The following is a 19,100-nucleotide window of genomic DNA, read 5'->3' on the forward strand; positions in this document are numbered from 1 at the left end:
TTGCCGGCAGGATTCCTAGTTAGCCTGCTCCTCACAGTTTCATACCGTCCCCTCTTTTGAAACCAGAGTCCCATCTTTCAACCTTCAAAGTGTTACTTTGCTTCCTAGTTAATAGAGGAAATAGAAGCCATCAGATGGAAGTTTTTGTTTTTTTTTTTTTATCATCCTGGCCCCAAATCTGCCCACCTTCCCTGCAGCCCCCAGAGAGGGAGGGAGGCCTCAGCTGACTTTGACCTTGCGACCTGAACCCCTGGTTCCCACACGGCTCCCGTTCCCAGGCCTGCTTTCTCCACTGTGTGCCTGACTTTGCCCTGTTTAGGCTGTGGCAAGAGGGCAGTGACAGGCCTGTGTGTTCAGTTCTATTCCACTTGGTTCTTTATGTAACCCTGGACGCGACTTGCTGCATTTTGTCTCTGAGGGGGTGGGGCCCATGCGGAGGTGTGATGTAGTTATTGAGTGCCGGGCCTCTGTACCAGGGTTCTAGTGGTGGGAAGATGGGGAACACCTCACCCACAGCTGTCTTTCCAACAGCAAAGGCTGCCGTGCCCTCAGCTGGTCTTAACTGTGGCCACACAGCACAGCAGGGACCTCATCTACCCAGAGTTATTGGACTCCTGTGCCATCAGTATGTAGCCCACACATGCTCCAGCATGGATTTCCATGCAGTGTCTCCCGCAGCCTGGGCTCTAGGTCACCCCTCCAGTGGCCTCTCAGGACCCCACTGATCTCCCCAGGGTAGATGGGAGTTCTTTTGGTCTTTTCCAGTCTGTTTCAAATCCAAACCTAAGACCATTTGAGGACACGATGGTGTCACTGCAGGAGAGTTTTGGGCAAGAGCTTGGCCTAGCTGGGTCCACAAATGCCACTGGATGCCTCGTGCGGTCTGGTGTCAGTCCTCTGTTGCTTCCATGTGCATCGCTCTGGGAGGTGACCGCGAGGTCTGCCTTCACCTTGGCTGAGGGGCCTGGTGTCTTAGGGGCTCCACTTCCTTCTGGAAACCAGATAGCCCCTGTCCTGAGGTGGGCCGGCTTTTCCAGAGTTTTCCAGCCCATCTTCTGTGAACCTTTGAGTGTCTTAAAAGAGAATTCATGAAAGACAGGTGAGCCTCTGTGACATTGGCACCATTGAGGGCCCAGGGACGCACAGGTGTGCACAGGTGACTGATGTCTGTCCTGCTATCCCCACCTTTCCAGGGTGGTGGAACGGCATGTGCAGAGGCACAGAGGCATGTGGCATGTCTCCAGTGGCTGGAGGCCATGTGTCCTGGCCTCTCCTGGGGAGGAGCTCTCCAGATGCTGGCGTGGGGTTGGACTCCCAGTCACTCAGTGAGTGAGCTGTCAACAGCCAGGCCACCAGCAGACTTCAGTGGGGCCTGTGTGCTTGGGTCCAGTTGAATGAGAGGGACATGGTCTCTGACCTCCAGGAGCATATGAAGAGTGTGACGGAGGGGCGGGCATTGTGGGATGCCAGGAAATGGTCTCGCAGTGCTGCCCTTCTACCGCACGCTGTGTCCCAGACCCTTGGTGAGAGGGCATTGAGAGGGGCATTGGCACCGGGCTTACACCACCCATCACAGCGCTGAGGACCTGTTCGGTGCAGGCCAGGGGGCTGATTATGTTCTGGTGTGGCTCATTCTCGACTTGTGGTCTGAGCCCCCGCTCAGACACCTGGAGGCTGCCTGGGTGTTGAGGAGTGGAGAGAGGTCAGACACCGTTCTGCTGGGCAAAGTGACAAGGGCAGGTTTGAGAGATGAGAGTGAGTCCAGCACTGGACATGGGCTCTCCACCTTCCCCCTGGAGCCCCTGGTGGAGGAATCTGGAACTCTAGAGAAGAGCTCTCGCTGCCCATCCAGGTGTGGGGCCCTTGGGGTTTAGAAGGTCTTGGAAGCCACAGGTGTGACAGTGAGAGTCCAGAGCGTGGCATCAGCGTGAGGGTCGGGCCTCGGCGGACATGGCCAGGTGCAGACAGACCCCATGTGCCCTGACAGGTACTGGAGCTCCCTGCGGAACCTGGTGGTGTCTCTGCTCAACTCCATGAAGTCTATCATCAGCCTCCTTTTCCTGCTGTTCCTGTTCATCGTGGTCTTTGCCCTGCTGGGCATGCAGCTGTTTGGGGGACAGTAAGTGGGTCCTAGGGGGCGTATGAGGCTGGGGGCCCCCGCTGGGGAGGCAGAGCTGGGCGCTGACGTGTTGCCCAGGCCCCTCCACCTGTCTTCCACCTGGAGGTGTCCCCCAGGAAGACAGTGGCTCCGAGCACACGGCCCATTCACAGCCTGGGACAGCATGGCATGTCAGAGTGCCCCCGGATCCTGATGAGGCTGCCTCCTCCCAAGACTTCTTATTTTCCTCAGGTTCAACTTTCAAGATGAGACCCCGACAACCAACTTTGACACCTTCCCCGCGGCCATCCTTACCGTCTTCCAGGTAAGGCTTCTGGTTCCCTCAGCTCTCCAGGTGCTGGGAAGGCAGCCTTCCCTGTCAGACCCTTGCTGGTGCCTCAGCACAACCTGAACAGCCAAAATTTCAGATAGAACTTTCCAGAAAACAGAAGAGAACAAGCAGGAGATGAGCATAGGGAGGTCTCCAGTGTGTAGGCCTCCAGTCCCTGGGTCCCTGCCACCAGATCTAGGAACTAGTTCTGGAGGGAAGCTGGGTGCTGTGATGCTGTCCCAACAAGCATGTGTAGGTCCCTGGGGGACCCAACTGTCTAGTGGCCATTGGACTTCAAGCCGCCAACTTATGTCTCAGCACCAGGACCTGGAGTCAGGGCTGTCTTTGACCCTTTGAGAATAAAACAGCAAAGCACTACCTAAGCTTCTCCCTCCTGTATGTCAGGTCTGATGACCCTTCAGTTCTTTTTTGTGTCTGGACAACTTGGTCACCATGACTCCTGGAGAAGCTCAGGCTCTTGGCCCATGTCCTCTGTGATGCAAACCTTGCATCAACTCAGGTGATCTCTGCCCTCTCAGAGGGTTCCCTTTTGAAGGGTTTAGCATTTTGTCCCCTTGCAGGGCTTTGGCAGCCCTGATGCCCCTGTGGCTGTCCTCACCTGTAGGAGGATGCCAAATGTCTCTGTCGTATGTATGAACCTCCTTGGACACCATGCCTGTGACTGAGCAGGGTGGGGTGGGTTATTGTTTTGCCCATGATGACTCTTAGGGAAGCCCAAAAGGCCATGTGTGCTCAGGCCAGGGGCTCAGCTTGGACCCTTGGTCTCTGGGGCTACCCTTGGTCTCCAGATTATGGCCTCTAGCAGCGGGTGGTCATGACCTTTCCTGCACAGTGTGATCTGCTCAGTGATAGGAAGGAGTGCCTTCCTCCTGTGCGTCACTAGGGCTGCCCAGTGGGATCTTGAAAGGCAGGCAAGGCGAATTGGCAGGAGTGTGTTCCAGACACAGTAGCAGGAAGTGGAGGCCGGGGGCAGCGAAGGCACAAGGTTTGTGGCAGAAGGACTGGGGCTGGCAGAGGCCAGGTTGGGTGGGCCTTCCTTGCCAGGCCCAGAGGCTTTGCCTAGCAGGAGGTGGCACAGGGGCTCCCAAAGCAGGGAGGTGATGTGATTGACAGGGCTCTGCTTTGTTTGGTTTATTGCAACAGAACAGAAAGGAGCCGAATGAGGCTCATGGTGCTGGTGTGGGATAGAGGGGAAGAGGAGGTCAAAGCTAGGGGAAAAGATGGCTCTGGTTTAGACCTTAGACCCCCTCTCGTCTGAACACAGCAATAAGCTAATAGATACATCTAGAAATTAAAAGGACCCAGCCACGCAGAAAACAAACTGTGGGCTGGAAGTGGAACAGTGATGAGAGATGAAGAGACCCGGGCGCCCGGAATGTGGTCTGTGTGAGGCAGGCGGGCTCGGTGTCAGAAGCATCCATGTGGCACTCGGTGTGTGGCCCTTTGAGGAACAGAGGACCAGAGCTGAGAGAGAGCAAATATGGCCAGAGGAGGCTGAGAAGATCTCAAGGGCAGACAACGGGCCAGGCCAGGCCTGTGTCTTCCATGGATGGTGCTGGACGGGGGCCTGAGACCCTAACATGGGAGCTCCTGCTTCTGAATGGGGCTGGAGGGCAGAGGGAGAGCACATGGCCTCGTGGTGAACCTGTAGGCTGAACCCTGGTGATGCTGACCCTACAGAAGAGGGCTGACAACGTCTGCAGTTGGAAGGTGAGCTCACTGCTAACAAGACAGGAATAGCAGAAGAAATGCAGGCGACTTTGTGCCCAATGTGCTTGAGCCCTATAGAGTGTTAGAGGAAGAGCTCGTAACACATAACACAAAATTAAAACAAAAAGTACCTAAGAACCAAGAACAGGTTAATACAAAAAAGAACTAAGCTGAAATCCTAGGAATGCAACAGATAGCTATTTAAATAAATAAATAAAAAAAAAACCCAAAAGGTAAACTATACACTGGATATGACCCAAGAAAGGACGGGTGAGCCGGAAGATGTGGAGGAACTGAGCCAGCTGCACCATGTCGGGTGAGAGAGCCGACAGCAGTGTGGTTCCAGCCGAGTCCTAGAGCGTGTGTGTTCAGAGAGCTGAGCAGGGTGAGCGGAAGTCATGGCAAGCTTAGACGCGTTGTGTTAAAGAGGAAATCTTAAAAACAACTCTAGAAAGAGATTCCCTACAGAAGAAGGACAGCCTGATGGCAGAAGGTTGGGGGAGTAACTTTGAAATACTGAGGAACAGCACCTGTCAGCCTGGAATGCCAACCCGGAGAGCCGAGGTTCAAGTGTGAGCTAGCACTGGAATGTTCAGATGCTAATACGGAGAGTCACTAACCCCCCGATTGCCGAAGGCACTGCAGACATGTATGTATTTAGTAAAGCCAGTGACTTGGAAGAAAAAAAGAACATTATACTCACCGAGAAGAATTTAAAAATCTGAACTGTTTCAGAAGTTGAATAATTAAAAGCCTACCCCCCCTAAGCCACCATGTTCTAATTTTATGAGTGAATTCTACTAAATATTTAAGGAAGACATTATTCCGGTTTTATACACATGACTCCGGAGAAGATAAAAAGGAAGGCACCGAGCTCATCTTATGAGACTAGAATAACCTTGATATAAAAAACCATGACCGAATTAATGTGAATTTGCTTTATGATGAGTTACAGGCAGAGACTACAGGCAGGGGGAGTTGTCACACAAAGGAAACTTTTATTTGCGGTAAGTAAGGAGATCATGGGGAATAACTTCCAAAGCCATGACCCCCCATGTGGGGTGAGTGTGTTCCTTTGATATGAATATTCAGGAAGGGGAGCTTTTGTCAACATATATAGAGGTGGGTATATGGTCACTCATGCACGCTCAGGAAACATGCCTGTACACGCATCATCTGCTATGCTAGTGAGAGTTGTGCTCCACCTCGGAAGGAGATTTTCACATTAGAAAGAGGTAAAGGGATTAAGGCAACCGCCTGCTCAGGTGGGAGTTCGTGACTGAGCTCAAGCTGGTCCAGGCTGGCTGAGCTCTTCCCGTTATTTGCCTCTGAAAAGTTAAGGCTAACGTTCATGTGAAGAAGAAGGGCGGCCAGTGGGGGTCTTGCTGGTGACACAGCTAGATAAGGATAATACTAAAATAAAAATATAGGTTGTGATCACAAACCCAGAGAGAGAAGGGAAACAATGACTAATCAAATCTAGATTTGCTTACAAATTATCATTATGATCAACTTGAGTTAATCCAGAAATACAAGATGACTCAACATGAGAAAGTCTATTAATGGAATTCATCATCTTCGCCGATTAAAGGAGTAAAAAACCCTGTGTGATCAGAAAAACACCTGAACCCAACAAGAGCATGGCACAGAGTGAGAGAACAGAGAAGCAAGATTGGGAGATTGGTTCACTGTTGAGACTGTGTGGATTCATCATATTCTATGTGTGTCTGAAATACACTTTTTCTAAAAAAATGGAATCACATGATAAAACCCAACGTTCCTTTCAAGTAAAAACTCTTAGCAGATTATGCTGGTACCAGTGGTCGTAGTGCAGTAGAACAAGAAAATGTGAAACAATTTCTCTGGATTGGCAAGGAAGAAAGAAAGTTCACAGCTGGAATATTTATATACACAGAAAACTTGAGTGTTGTAATTGCTGACAGTATGGGACAATTTGGTTATCCATAGAGCAAAACACGCAATTGGATTCCTACTTTGCACCAGATTTGAAATCAGTTTGGATAGATTAAGACCTAAATGTGAAAAGCAAATTTGAAACTTTAGCAGTACATAGAGGAGTGTAATGGTACTAACTCAAGGCAGGGGAAATCCTAAGATCGAAGAAGCACAGATCATAAAGGAAGAGATTGACAAATTTGACTATTAAAATAGAAATTTCTGTGCATCAAAAGATACTGTACAAATGTTTTTTAAAAGTCATAAACTTGGGGCATCTGTGTGGCTCAGTTAGTTAAGCATCCACCTTTGGCTCGGGTCATGATCTCGCGGTTCGTAGGTTCGAGTCCTGCATTGGGATCTGTGCTGACAGCTCAGACCCTGGAGCCTGCTTCCGATTCTGTGTCTCCCAGTCTCTCTCTCTGCCCCTCCCCTGCTCTCTCTCTCATACACACACACACACACACACTCTCTCTCTCTCTCTCTCTCTCTCTCTGTCTTTGAAAAATAAATAAACATTGAAAAAAATGTTCTTAATGTCATAAACTTGGAGAAGACATTTTCACAGTATTAGCAAATAGCCATCGAAGGGTTAGTGTCCAGAATATATCAAGAACTTCCACAAATCAAAAAGAAAAGACAAATAATGTAGTGGGAAAAGCAGAGTGTAACCAAGCATCTCACAGGAGAGGATGTTGGGCTGATGAATGAGCCTGTAAGGACTATTACCAGCGTTCCTAGTAGTCAGGGAGATGCAAATTCAACCCATCTTGAGATAGCCTGCCTGTCTGTCAGTTTAGCAGAAATTAAACCCAATAATACCAGGTTTAGAGAAGATGTGGAGACATGCGGGTGACTTTATGCTGTTGCTGGGCTGATGGAACCACTTTGGAAAGTGATTTCATAAAATCTAATAACTAGAACTTACGTATGAGTAGTTCCTGTTGTGGGTCTGTGCTCTGGAAAGTCTCCCGCCCAATTGCACAAGGAGACACTTGTGAGACGTTATAGCAACATTATTTATAATAGCAAACAACTGGGAGTCGCCACAAAGTTCATCAACAGGAGAATCGATGAGAAAAGTGTGTTGTGTTATCTGTACAGCAGGAAAATGCATGACCTAGAATTAAATGTATTAACGTGGATGAATCTCGCAAGTATAATATTAAGCAAAAAAGAATAAGATTCAGAATAATACACAACATATGATACTATTTAAATAAGGATGAAAACATGCAAAACAATATTGCTTATGGCATATATGCATGAAAGTATAAAAGCTTGTGTGGGAATGATAAATACCAGATTCAGGGTGTGCCGTGTCGCTGGGGGCTGGGCTGGGGGAATGGGAGGGGGGAGGGGGTTCCACGCAAGGAGTGCCACCGCCCTTTGAATGCTTCAGTTTTCAAGCCGGGGAGTGGGTACACGGAGGGTTGTTAAAATTTATTCATCATACCTTTCTGGACGTTTGAAATAGTACATAAGTAAAAAATAAAAGGACACAAAAAGATGAACTAAGTAGACATTAACCAAAAGAAAGCTGGTGTAATCTTAACATCAGCCAGAATAGAAGTTAAGGGAAAAAAAGCCTTAGTAAAAATAAAGAAGTATATTACATAACGACGAAAAGAAGACAGCAATCCTGAATCTGCATGACCTACCAACACGGCCTAAAAATACACTGAGCAGAAACTGACAGAAGTACGTGGAAGTCCACATCTTATAAGAGGTTTATAATACATTTCTTTCAAACCATAGGATGAGGCTGACAGAAGATTAGAAACGATGCAGAAGAGCTCGTGAAAAACACGTCGGTTGACATCTATAGAACCCTGTACCCAGCTGCTAGATAACAAACCAAACAGTCATTATAGAGCATTTACAGAAATTGACCACGTGTTAGGTCACCCAGGAAATTCCTACAGATACTGAAGAATTGTTATCTGATGGGGCACATTCTAGATATAATTTAAATAAATAGAAATCATTAGTAGAAAGTTACTTGAAATCTTCCCCACGTTTGAAAGCTGACGGACCAAGTTAAAGAAAACATCAACAATGGACGTTATGAAATACTTAGATGAACAATAATATCTAAGCTTACGGGATGAAGCTGAAGCAATACTTAGAGGAAAATATATAATGTGAAATGCAATTATCAAAATAAAAGAGGGGCGCCTGGGTGGGTCAGTTGGTTAAGCATCTGACTTCGGCTCAGGCCATGATCTCACGGTTCGTGGGTTCGAGCCCTGCATCGGGCTCTGTGCTGACAGGTCGGAGCCTGGACCCTGCTTCGGAATCTGTGCCTCCCCCTTTGTCTGTTCCTCCCCCGCTCACACTCGCCCTGTCTCTCTCTCTCAAAAATAAGCATTAAAAAAACCTTTTTTATAACAAATAAAAGAAAGAATGAAAATAAACTAGTTAAATACTCATCTTAAAAACCCAGAAAAGAGTCTCCAGTGATGGAGTCTAGAGGAGATGCACAGAAATGGCACCTTACAAGGGGAAAGAAAAGAAGGAAGATCAGGTCATCAGCCTTGGACCTTAGGTAGCTGAAGGAGAAAATGTGTTTGGTGTGTGCCACATCTTTGCTTCCCTCAATGACACTTTAGTCCGCGCCACCGGTCTTTCTGGCAAGGAAACCATCTGCCGTGTGACTGGCGGGATGAGGGTGAAGGCAGACCAAGATGAGTCCTCTCCCTCCGCTGCCGCTGCCGTGTTGGCTGCCCAGGATGTAGCCCAGAGGTGTAAGGAGCTGGGCGTCACTGCTGTCCACATCAAACTCTGGGCTGCAGGAGGAAATCAAACCAAGACCCTTGGACATGGGGCTCAGTCAGCCCTCAGAGCCCTTGCCCCTCAGGAATGAAGATTGGGCGGATTGAGGATGTCACCCCCATCCCCTCCTATAGCAGGTCACTGTGATTGCCGTTTGTGAACAGGATTCCTCAAATTATTTTCTGTTAATAAATTGTCTTTCTGCAAGCTAAAAAAAAAATCCTAGAAAAGAGAACAGAGTAAAACCAAAAAAAGATTGAAAGCAGGAAAAAATGGTTAATAAGCAGACGTTAGTGACACAAAACTAAAACATCAAGAAAACAAAATCATAAAAAGCTTGTTCTCAAGAAGACTAATAAAGTAGATGACACTGTAGCAAGACTGATCAAGGAAAAGAAGCACAAATAAAAAGTATAGCCCATAAAGGAGGTGTAACTACAGGAAAGAGAGACATTTTTTTTTAAATTCCAAAGAATATTAGGCAAGACATTTGAAAACTAAGATGAAACATGCAGTTTTATAGGAAAATATCAAAGATTTAAATTGGCTTCAGAAGAAATTAAAAACCTGGATAATTTTATAACCATTAAAGAAAAGGGGTCTGTAGAGCTCTTTTCCTGCCCTGAGCCTGGCAGGTCATAAGGTGAGTCCTGCCAAGTGCATACAATTCATTTGTGTTGCTTCGCACAAGACCAATATACAAAAATAGAGCTTTCCTATATGATCTGATCATTCAACTAGAAAATTTAATTAAAATGAAGGATTTCATTCACAGAGGCAACAAAAGCTGTAAGGCACCCAGAAATCTACAAACAGAATGCAAGACTTTTATGGGTGAAATTATAACTTGTTATTAAAGGACCTACAGATCTGGTATTCAGGAAGTATATTTATAATGAGGAGGCCTTAACATGGTAAAGGTATTTGTTCTCCTAGTTCAAGCTATGAATTCAATGTAGTCCTGATGCAAATTCCAACAGGACTGTTTTTGGAATTAAGCATATTGATAATGTGGAAGAGTCGATGTCCAAGAATGGCCAAGACAATTCAGGAAGGAGGGATTTGCCTCACCACATGTCAAGAGTTTTTACGAAGCGACAGTGGGGAGCATCATGAGGTACATAGGCAAAATACCAGAAGACCAGACCAGAGAACCCGGAAACATGCCCAGGTAGGAAGCTGGTCTTAGGAGAAGGATGGCGATATACCTCAAAGGGGACAGGATATTTTAAAAAGCGGGTCTGTGAAAAGTGGCTTTCCACTGGGGAAAAATGTAGATCTTCATCCCCATGCATCCACAGAGCAGTTACCACAAACTCCAGTTGGATTAGAACCCTAACTGAAAAATCAAACTTTAAAATGACTTGAAGAAAATGTAGGAGACTCTCTTTATGGCCTTCGGATGGAGAGGAATTTCTTAAATGAGGTTCAGAAAGCAGAAAGCACGAAGGAAACGGTGCCACATTTGGCTGCATTGCCCTCTGTCATAAGACAGAAAGGAACTGAGAACATTTCCAGTAGCTCCTGCAGACAGAGGGCTAGTATGTGCAAGGACACGCATGCAAGTGTCACAGTCCGTGTGGGGAAGACGGGGTGTCCGAAACCTGAGACCGCTGAGGAGGCCCCAGAAGATGACGCCTGATCAGCCCGCCCTCTCACCCCTCAGATGGGAACTGTGTCCACTACAGATGTAATTTAGAGTAAGCGATCTGGAAACCTCGTAAAGTCAGAGGCTGGCATGACCGGCTGCCTGGTGGTCCTAGTTTGCAGCGTTTACAGTGAAACTCTGTAGCAAAACACTGGAAACAGCTAAGGTGTGGTCAGGAGGCATGTGGGTGGATGCCTGAAGGGTCACAGTAGGGGACATGAATAAGTGGACATGTGTGTATCACATGGATAAACTTCAAAGATATGATATTGGATGGGGACAGCAAGTTGAAGAATGATGTGTGTAGTATGATACCTTCCTGTGTGTGTTTAAAACACACATGGCACATTTTATTTATAGATACATGCATGTCACGTGGGTAGAACTCTACTGACACGGTTCCTCACCAGTTTGTGAGTGGGGTCGTCTGTCAGGAGTGATTGTGGGCAGTGATGCCAGTGGGACAGATTGAGCAGTGTCTATTTTTTTTTTTTAAATTAATGTTTATTTTTGACAGAGAGAGGGACAGAGTGTGAGCAGGGGAGGGGCAGAGAGAGGGGGAGACACAGAATCCAAAGCAGGCTCCAGGCTCTGAGCTGTCAGCACAGAACCCGACGCGGGGCTCCCACTCACAACCTGTGAGATCGTGACCTGAGCTGGAGTCAGACACTCAACCGACTGAGACCCCCAGGTGCCCCCAGCAGTGTCCATTTTTATTGGTGGACACATGAATGTCTGTTACTTGATGCTTTTGTACTTTTCCAAAAATATAGTAGCTAAGAGACACATGTTTCTTGATGGGGCAACAATTGCATTTAGCTACCCTCACCGCTGGACGCACTGTCACATCATCTATAAAATCATGGCCTCCATGGCTCTGGGAGTGGGGAGTTCTGCCTCTTCGGCCCTGCCTCAGTTCTCCAGCTTATGCTGTAGTTCTCTTCCTTGCCTTCGCTCGCCTTTTCCTTCTGCTTGGCACCCCCTTTCTGTTTTTGGAAATGCTAGAGCATATTCATCTTTTGAGGCCTGACCTAGCTCAGCAGCCATGTCTTTCTGGAAGTTTTTCTGGAGGACCGTGGGCCACCTTGACCTACAGAAACACCATCATCCAGAAACCTGTGCGTGTGCGTGTGTACACAGCCATGTCTTGACTCTGAGTGTGCGCACACACGTGCATATGGGTGGAGGTGGCCGTGTAGGCATGACTTGTGGTACTATCCCTCCACAGATCCTAACAGGAGAGGACTGGAATGCAGTGATGTATCACGGGATCGAATCGCAAGGTGGAGTCAGCAAAGGCATGTTCTCCTCTTTTTATTTCATTGTCCTGACGCTGTTTGGAAATTGTATCCTTCTTGCAGTGCATTAGTGCTTGGTCTGGGCCCAGGAAACCTGGGGGGGGGGGTGCGGGGTGTGTTGGCCATGAAAAGGAGAGGTGCCTTCTCGTTGAGTGTGAATGATGGAGCTTCTCCTTCTGGGGAGCTGGCTTAAGTCTAGACAGTGAATACTCTTGAGGCAGTCTGAGCTTGGGGGACCTGGAGGCTGTGGGCCAAGGTTGATGGAAGCATGAACTGTGCGTATGGTGTCCAGAGGGCGTTGGTATGGTCAGTGGCAGGCTCGGGAGGGTTGCTGTGGGAAGACGTGGGCTTTGAACACAGGGCAGTAGTTTTTTTTTTTCTCCCCGCTTTAATTCTGTAATTAAGTTTTGGTACTGGGCTTTTAAAAAACTTTCCCCCGCTGAAAATCTGGTACCTGCAGAGAAATGTAAGGCAAGTTTTCCTGTAGCGGGTGCCAATCAAGCATGTGTTTTAGGACCTTGTGTGTGTGTGTGTGTGGGGGGGGGGGTGGGTCTGTGGGGTCAAGGAGAGCCCAGCGCATGTGACAGCTCTGCCTCAGGCAGGTCACCTGGGAGAAGGAGGCTGCTGGGCTCATGATGCAGGCAGGGGGCAGGGCCAGGAGAGGCGAGGTGCGAATGTGGCCCCACTGCTGGGGCAATAAATTCAGGCTGAGCAGGGGCACTCAGGTTCTCCAAGTCTTCTGTATATCAGAAACCCCAAGGACAGTTAAAGCTCAGGTTCCAGCCCACAAATGTGCATTTTAACACACTCCCCTGGGGGTGCTGGTGTTGGTACTGTGGCCTGGGGACCCCACTTAGGGATCTGCTGTATTAAATATCCTGCAGAGCCTGGAAAAAGATCTGAGCTGGCAACAAACACCTGTGTGTTGTCTCCTCCCAGACTGACCTGCTGGCTCTGCCTTGTCTCCTCACACGCACACCTGGGCACTTGACCCCGTTTGTCCCTCCTTGCCCCTGGCGTGCTGGCCATCATGCCAGCCTGTGACCTATGACACTCCAGACCTTATTTCCCTCTGCCTCCATCGGACTGTCTCTTCTGCTGCACACCCAGCAGGATTGTACCACCTGTCAGCCCTGTGTCGTTCACGGCTCAGGTCCTGGACCCCAGGGTGGGGAGCCCCGCCCCGCTCCCCCCCCCCCCCCACCCCGGGAGCCTGAGCACAAGGCCTGGGAAGGAGGATCCAGGGTGCTCAGGAGGGCCCATGCTTGTTTCAGTGTTTAGCAGACAGGGGGGGCCTGGGGGCTGGCTGAGAGGAGAGCTGTAAATGGCAGCCATGGTTATCAGAGAGGGAAGGAGCCTGAAGTGTTGGCTTCAAATGGTGGGGGGTGAGGGTGGGGGTGGGGAATAACTTCTGTCCAGAAAGAGGTGCCCACACCCCCCAAGACTGAGCAGCGGCCTGAAGCCCTTCACAGCTAATTCTGACCCTGTGCGGTCAGGCCTCGTGCTAGCCACTGGGAATCTTTCCTGCTGCCCCTGTGTGCCCCTCTTGCTGGGCCTCAGGTGCCAGGGCATGACCTTAGTCCCTCTCTTCAGGTGTGGGAAGTCCTCTGAGAGTGTCCATGGCTGTGGTTAGTGTGGGGAAGCGGCCCCTGGCCTCGGTGTCCTGTCCTCTGGTCTCTGCTGGAGCCCTGAGCAGCCTTGCCAACGAGGCAGTGCCCTGGCATGTGGGGGGCCTCCCTGCCAGACTGGGGCCTGACTAGCATCAGTCATCGCTGTCGGCCTCATACAAAGCCGGCTGCTCCTCAGGCCTCGCACTGGTGGGAATAGTCGCAGCCTGGGCCGAGGGGTGAATCCCCAGGCCTGTGGTGAAAGAGCTCAGGTGTAGGGGACACAGGGCTCTGGCTGGGGTGACTTCGCCCCCAGAGGACACTGGCAGTGTCTGAGATGGGTTGGTTGTCATGACTGGGCTGAGGGGCTGCTGCATCTGGTGCACACAGGCCAGGGATGCTGTTCAACATCCCACCGCAAAGGGTTGCCTGGCTCCAAACATCAGCAGTGCCGAGGAATGACATTAACTGGGCACGGCAGCGGGGGAAGGCCCAGGGAGGGCCTGAGGCACAGCACAGAGTGCAGGCAGGGGATGGTTCTGGGGAGGCGCTGCTCTGAGGTGCACAGGGAGGAGCTTGTGGGAAGAGGCAGCTCCAGCCCCAGGAAAATTGAAGTGACTCACGTTAGTGGCCTGATCTGGACAGACTGGAGGAGGGGGGTGCAGAGAGGTAGCTGCCGACCACAGGCCCCTGTCTGGGCCATTTGGACCCCTCCTGACTGTGGGATCCTGGGTGGGGTACTTACCCTCTGTGGCCTTTGCTTGCTCATTTCTAAAAGGGGATTGTAGTAGTGCCTTGTCATGGTGCTCCTGGAAGGGCTCAGTGAGGTGAGGGGTGGGGGGTGCTAGTGTTGTCTGCCATCAGCATGACTTGGGCGTTGTTTTTGCCACTCTAGCAGGAGGGCGTCTTGAAACAGAGGGCCCCAGGACCTCACTTTGAAAAAGGAAGGGAGAAAACAACACTGAGCAGGTGTCCTAAACCTAGCCTAGGAACCGAAAGCACTGGTCACGGCCGGATATGCATGTTTATGGTCTGTCTTAGGTGGTCTCTGCTCACAGGACCCAAAGGTGATGGAGCCCATGTGAAAGCAGGAGGTGTTGGTTGGGAGGCCTCTCACATTGGCCAGAAATTTGGGGGAGGTGGGGATAGAAGTAGGCAGTCCAAATTAATCCAACACAGCCTCTGAGCTTTGGGGCTGGAGAGTCAGGCCTGAAGAATGGGGTTGGGGAAGGAGTTTGTGTGGCCATTATGGGGAGTTGATACGAGATTGAGGGAAAGAAGGATGGGCAGACCAGGCAGCGTGGCTAGTCTGTGTCTGAGGGCAACAGGGGACAGAGGAACAAGGGGACTTGAGAGGTATATAGTCACGGAGGATCTGGGGAGATGAGGAACCCTGTTCTCCATGGGGCAAGTTGCAGCATGACTGTGGGAGACTTGGGTGGGTGGGTGGGCGGGGCAGAAGGGTTCCTTTCCTTAGCTGGAGCCAACCAGACACTCTGCTGAATGTCTTCCTGGCCATCGCTGTGGACAACCTCGCCAACGCTCAGGAGCTGACCAAGGTGCGTGGGTAGGGGCACCACCTGCAGCCCAGGACGGGCAGGGAGGGGCAGGCGGGGCAGTGTGTGTGACTCTGGATGAGTCCAGAGAGCCATGACGAGGGCCAGTCCAGGGTTAAAGACCCATGTAACCACCCTCCACGGGCATCTCCTCAAGGTCCTAGACGGGCAGAAGTTAGGCTGCCACTCAGATGTGTGTGTGTGTGTGGGGGGGGGGGGGGGGGTTGGTGCTGAGGAAGCGTGAGAGATGATGTGCCAGGAAGGCAGATGAGCACAAGGGCAGCTTCTGGAGAATCTGAGACCTGGAAAAAATGGCCAGAAAGGCAGGGGGAGTTATGAAGAATGGAAGATGCAGCCCAGAGAGTTCTAAGAAGTGAGGGGCAGGCTGCACCAGGCCCCTGCGCTCGTCCTTGGGAGGTGAGGGGCCCCTGTGGCCAGTCTGGAGTGTGCATGGTTGAGCTCAGGCAGTTACCGGGCAGCTCTGTCCTCAGATGCCAGGCCTGGCTGGAGCCTGGAGGAGCAGCTGCTGCCCCCTTGTCAGCTTGTTTGTGCCGCAGCGGGACAGCCTCTTCTCCTGGCTGTGCCTAGCGGGTGGCATCTAATACTCTCCTCTTGTCCCTGAGCCTGGTGGGGGGTGTGATTATACATGGCTTCCCCTGTGGTTGCCTTCCCGATGACACAGCCCCCTGCCTGGTCACCTTCACCCTCACAGCCATGGACAGTGCAGCCCTGGCTCCCAGGAGGAGGGTCCTGCTGCCTCGCTGGGCCACCTGAAGGGAGTGCTCCCTTGCTGCAGAAACCCCACGTGCTTGCCATCTCGGCTGAGCATGTGGCCTGCTTGTGCACCTGTCCATGTACACGTGTGTATGCTGGAGCTCACACCTGTGCACATTCCTCTGTGTGTCTGACACAGTCCTGCCCTCACTATCTAGCACATCCCGACTGTCAACATCATCTCTGTTCTGGGGTGAGCTTGACTTGGGCTTTCCCTGAGGAGGGCAAGTTCAGGACGTTTCTGCAGTCAGTATGGGTGTGTGCAGATACGCCACGGTGCTTCCGACAGGTGTCAGGTGCCCTGCCACCCTCTTCTGTTCTCTGGGAGGAGTGCTCCAGGGGGAGGCAGGCCTATTCAGTGTGTCTGCCTTGGTTTCTGCTCAGACTTCCTCTTCTCTGGGCCCAGGCCTGGGCCGTGGTGGTGCCTGGGGGTATAGACGCCTACCCTGCTCTGGCTGCTGCCTCCTGAGGACCTGGAAGTCCCACTGGCCTGCTCATTCCTGTTGTCCGCCAGGGCCAACACTGGGCTTTGCCATCTAGGAGTGGCTGGAGAATGACTGTTCCTGGCCCCAGGCTGGGCTTCCGGGTGGTGGGGTCAGGGGCATCCCCTGCATCCACAGAACATATCTTGGTGTCAGGATTTCTGGGACCACATGAAATGGGGGTGCCCGGCAGCGTTGGTGGTCTGGGCACCAGCTGTGTTGGTGCAGGGGTGAGCTTGAGCTTGAAGTTCTCGCCGTCTCTTCGGGTCGTGCTGTGGGTGAGAACACACCAAGGAAGCGATGTCCTCGGGGCCCTGTCTCCATGCAGAGACACCCTGTGAGATGTCGGACCAACTGCCCTTATTCAGGAATCGTCTTTCCCTGGGAGGTGGAGCAGGTGGAGGCCTGTGTTAGGCTGTGGGGGCATTTCCTGGACTGGCTCTCCTTCCTTTACATTCCCACAAACGTATTACAGTATTACATTCTTTTCAAAGTGGAAATAAACTCTATGAAGTCTGTTTGTAGAACACCTGTCCTCTCTGCCCAGAGGGCTGTAAACCAGGATGGAGCCCGCAGCTTGAAGAAGGACCTCGATAGGGGTGTTCTGTGGTAGATGGAGCTTCGCCTCCTCTCTGGGGCCTGAAGCTTGAAGACCTCTTCGCTGTGGTGGGAAATCTGCAGGCAGCTAACAGGGGTTTTAATTTTTGCCATTTTGGGGCCTCTAGGATAATATTTAGGGATGTTTTGGGCCACAGTGGGAACATCAGCTTCCGTGGAAGCCAGGTGGGCCTGGGGTTGGGTTTGGGGGAAATAACAGTGGTCTCAGCAGTGTAAGTGGAGGACGTGGAGCCCTCGGTTTCCCTCCACGGGCTCATGGGCTCAGCCCAGAGCTTTTCATCTAGATCCTGGAAGCAGAGCATGTTGGTTTTGCCCAGTGACGTGGGGTCGGGGCCAGAGGGTCTGCCCAGAAGTCCACTCCCCTTCCCACGGAGGGGGCAGAGGCAGGGCAGGATAATCTACATCTGTGTCAGAGAGCCATGGGGGTCCTTCCCACAAACTTGGTGGGGGAGGGGATACCATCAGGCATTGTAAGTGGCTGCCATGTGTTGGGGGACACAAGAAGGGACTTCTCACAGCCACTGCTAGGGACAGGTAGACAGATGTGATCCGACGGGTCCCGGTAGGAAAGCTCAAAGGCTGTGAGGTAGCTATGCCTGACCCTCGCCCGGTGACAGTTCCTGTGGGTGATGCTGAGCCGGGACCTAGGCTCAGGGTGCAGAGTCCTGCCCCTTGACCTTGCCCACAGTTGTGGGGCAGAGGCTGGCTTTGTTCAGGCGAGACAGGTGTCCCTGAGGTGCGGGGGCAGCAGGTGGGAGGAAAGGAGGGCTGGGCTTGCGTTTTGGCAGAGCCAAGTCCGAGATACCGTGGGACACGTGTGCAGGCAGCCGCTAGGTCCTTGTGGCTTGAGCTTATGTATGGCGTCGGGGTGCAGGCTCAGGGCTGGGATCACCAGCTGTGAGCACCCCGGGACTGGCCCATGGCAAGAGGGTGCTGAGGCAGGAATCCTGTGGAACACGGCCCGGAGCAGCAGGTACAGGCCGCCAGAGGGCTTGCGTGGGACTGGTGCTCGCTGCTGGAGCCTGGATGGATTGTGCTCACGCAGGGGCTGCTGCCTGGCCCACTGGTCCAGAGGGCAGCAAGGACTCCTAGACCATGGAAGGAAGAGCTCCAAGGCCAGCTGCACACCTCTGTCTGTTCAAACAGGATGAAGAGGAGATGGAAGAAGCAGCCAATCAGAAGCTTGCTCTGCAAAAGGCCAAAGAAGTGGCTGAAGTGAGCCCCATGTCTGCCGCAAACATCTCTATTGCTGCTGCGTAAGGCTCTTGGGGGTGGACTGCGGGGCGGTGGGGGCTGCTGCAGAGTCTCTTGGCTGGGCCCCCAGCAGGGCACTCCTTCCGGGGGCTTCCTTGGAGCACCTTGTGTTGGCTGGAGCTTTTTGGGACACAGCCTCCCCCAGGAGCTGTGATGAGAGGGAACGGCTCCCCTCCTGCAGGAATCTGTGAGCAGAGGGTTCATCAGGAAGAGCCTCCATGGCTTCTCCCAGTTTGAGTTGGAGCAAGGTGTGACGATGCGTGGTCCTCCCATCATGGGTGGGATCGGCTCTGATTAACCCCTTGACAGTCTGGGGTGGCTCCAGAGCTCCTAGCTGGGGCAAAGACTGTGAGTCAGGGGTAAGGTATCGATATGTCTACTTTATAATTTTCTTAAAGTTTGTTCATATATATAGAGAGAGAGAGAGAGAGAGCGCAGGGAGGGAGAGAGAATCCCAACCAGGCTCCGTGAACTCATGAACTGTGAGATCACGACCTGAGCTGAAACTGAGTCAGATGTTTAACCAACTGAGCCACCCAGTCGCCCCTCCATACGTCTGTTTTCTGCACAGCTTTTTAGGAATGTATTTTGTGAACCCAAAGATTCTAGGTGGTATTTCAGCAGCCCAAGAGACTTAATGCAGTTTCCTAAATTGTCTTTGAGGTTTCTGTGTTGGGACAGAGGTCAAGGGGAAGCCTTGCTGATGAGAAAAGGTGAAGGCGGGGTTGAAGCTTCCTTGGGGAGGCTGGTCATCCCGAGGTTCAGCTGAGCTTGAAGGAACATTGCAGAACCACATCTGGAGGTCTTAGGGCCTTCAGAGTTGGGACAGCCTAGGGCCAAAGGCTGCAGTATGCTGAGGGAGGTCACTGCCGGGGGAAGAGAGGGATGGGAAGGGGGAAGGAAGGTCTGGCCTGCTGTCAGCGTGGCCATGAGAGAGCACAGAGAAGCTCTGTCTTTGTGGGGAGCTCGCTC

General features: G+C 51.4%; 1 protein-coding gene across 5 annotated transcripts in view; it reads left to right on the top strand.

Annotated features, from left to right (window-relative positions):
- Positions 1-19,100, top strand: part of CACNA1B (calcium voltage-gated channel subunit alpha1 B) — a 190,721-nt gene that overhangs the window by 73,687 nt on the left and 97,934 nt on the right. For all 5 annotated transcript variants that reach the window (XM_060608057.3, XM_060608055.3, XM_060608054.3 and 2 more), the window contains 5 exons: positions 1,988-2,119; positions 2,351-2,423; positions 11,768-11,885; positions 14,936-15,003; positions 18,021-18,130. In XM_060608057.3, coding sequence (XP_060464040.3) covers positions 1,988-2,119; positions 2,351-2,423; positions 11,768-11,885; positions 14,936-15,003; positions 18,021-18,130 — 501 coding nt within the window. The remainder of the gene's footprint in view (positions 1-1,987; positions 2,120-2,350; positions 2,424-11,767; positions 11,886-14,935; positions 15,004-18,020; positions 18,131-19,100) is intronic.

This window comes from Panthera onca, chromosome D4 (genome assembly GCF_046562875.1).
Source record: "Panthera onca isolate mPanOnc1 chromosome D4, mPanOnc1 haplotype 2, whole genome shotgun sequence".
In the NCBI taxonomy this organism is placed as follows: domain Eukaryota; kingdom Metazoa; phylum Chordata; class Mammalia; order Carnivora; family Felidae; genus Panthera; species Panthera onca.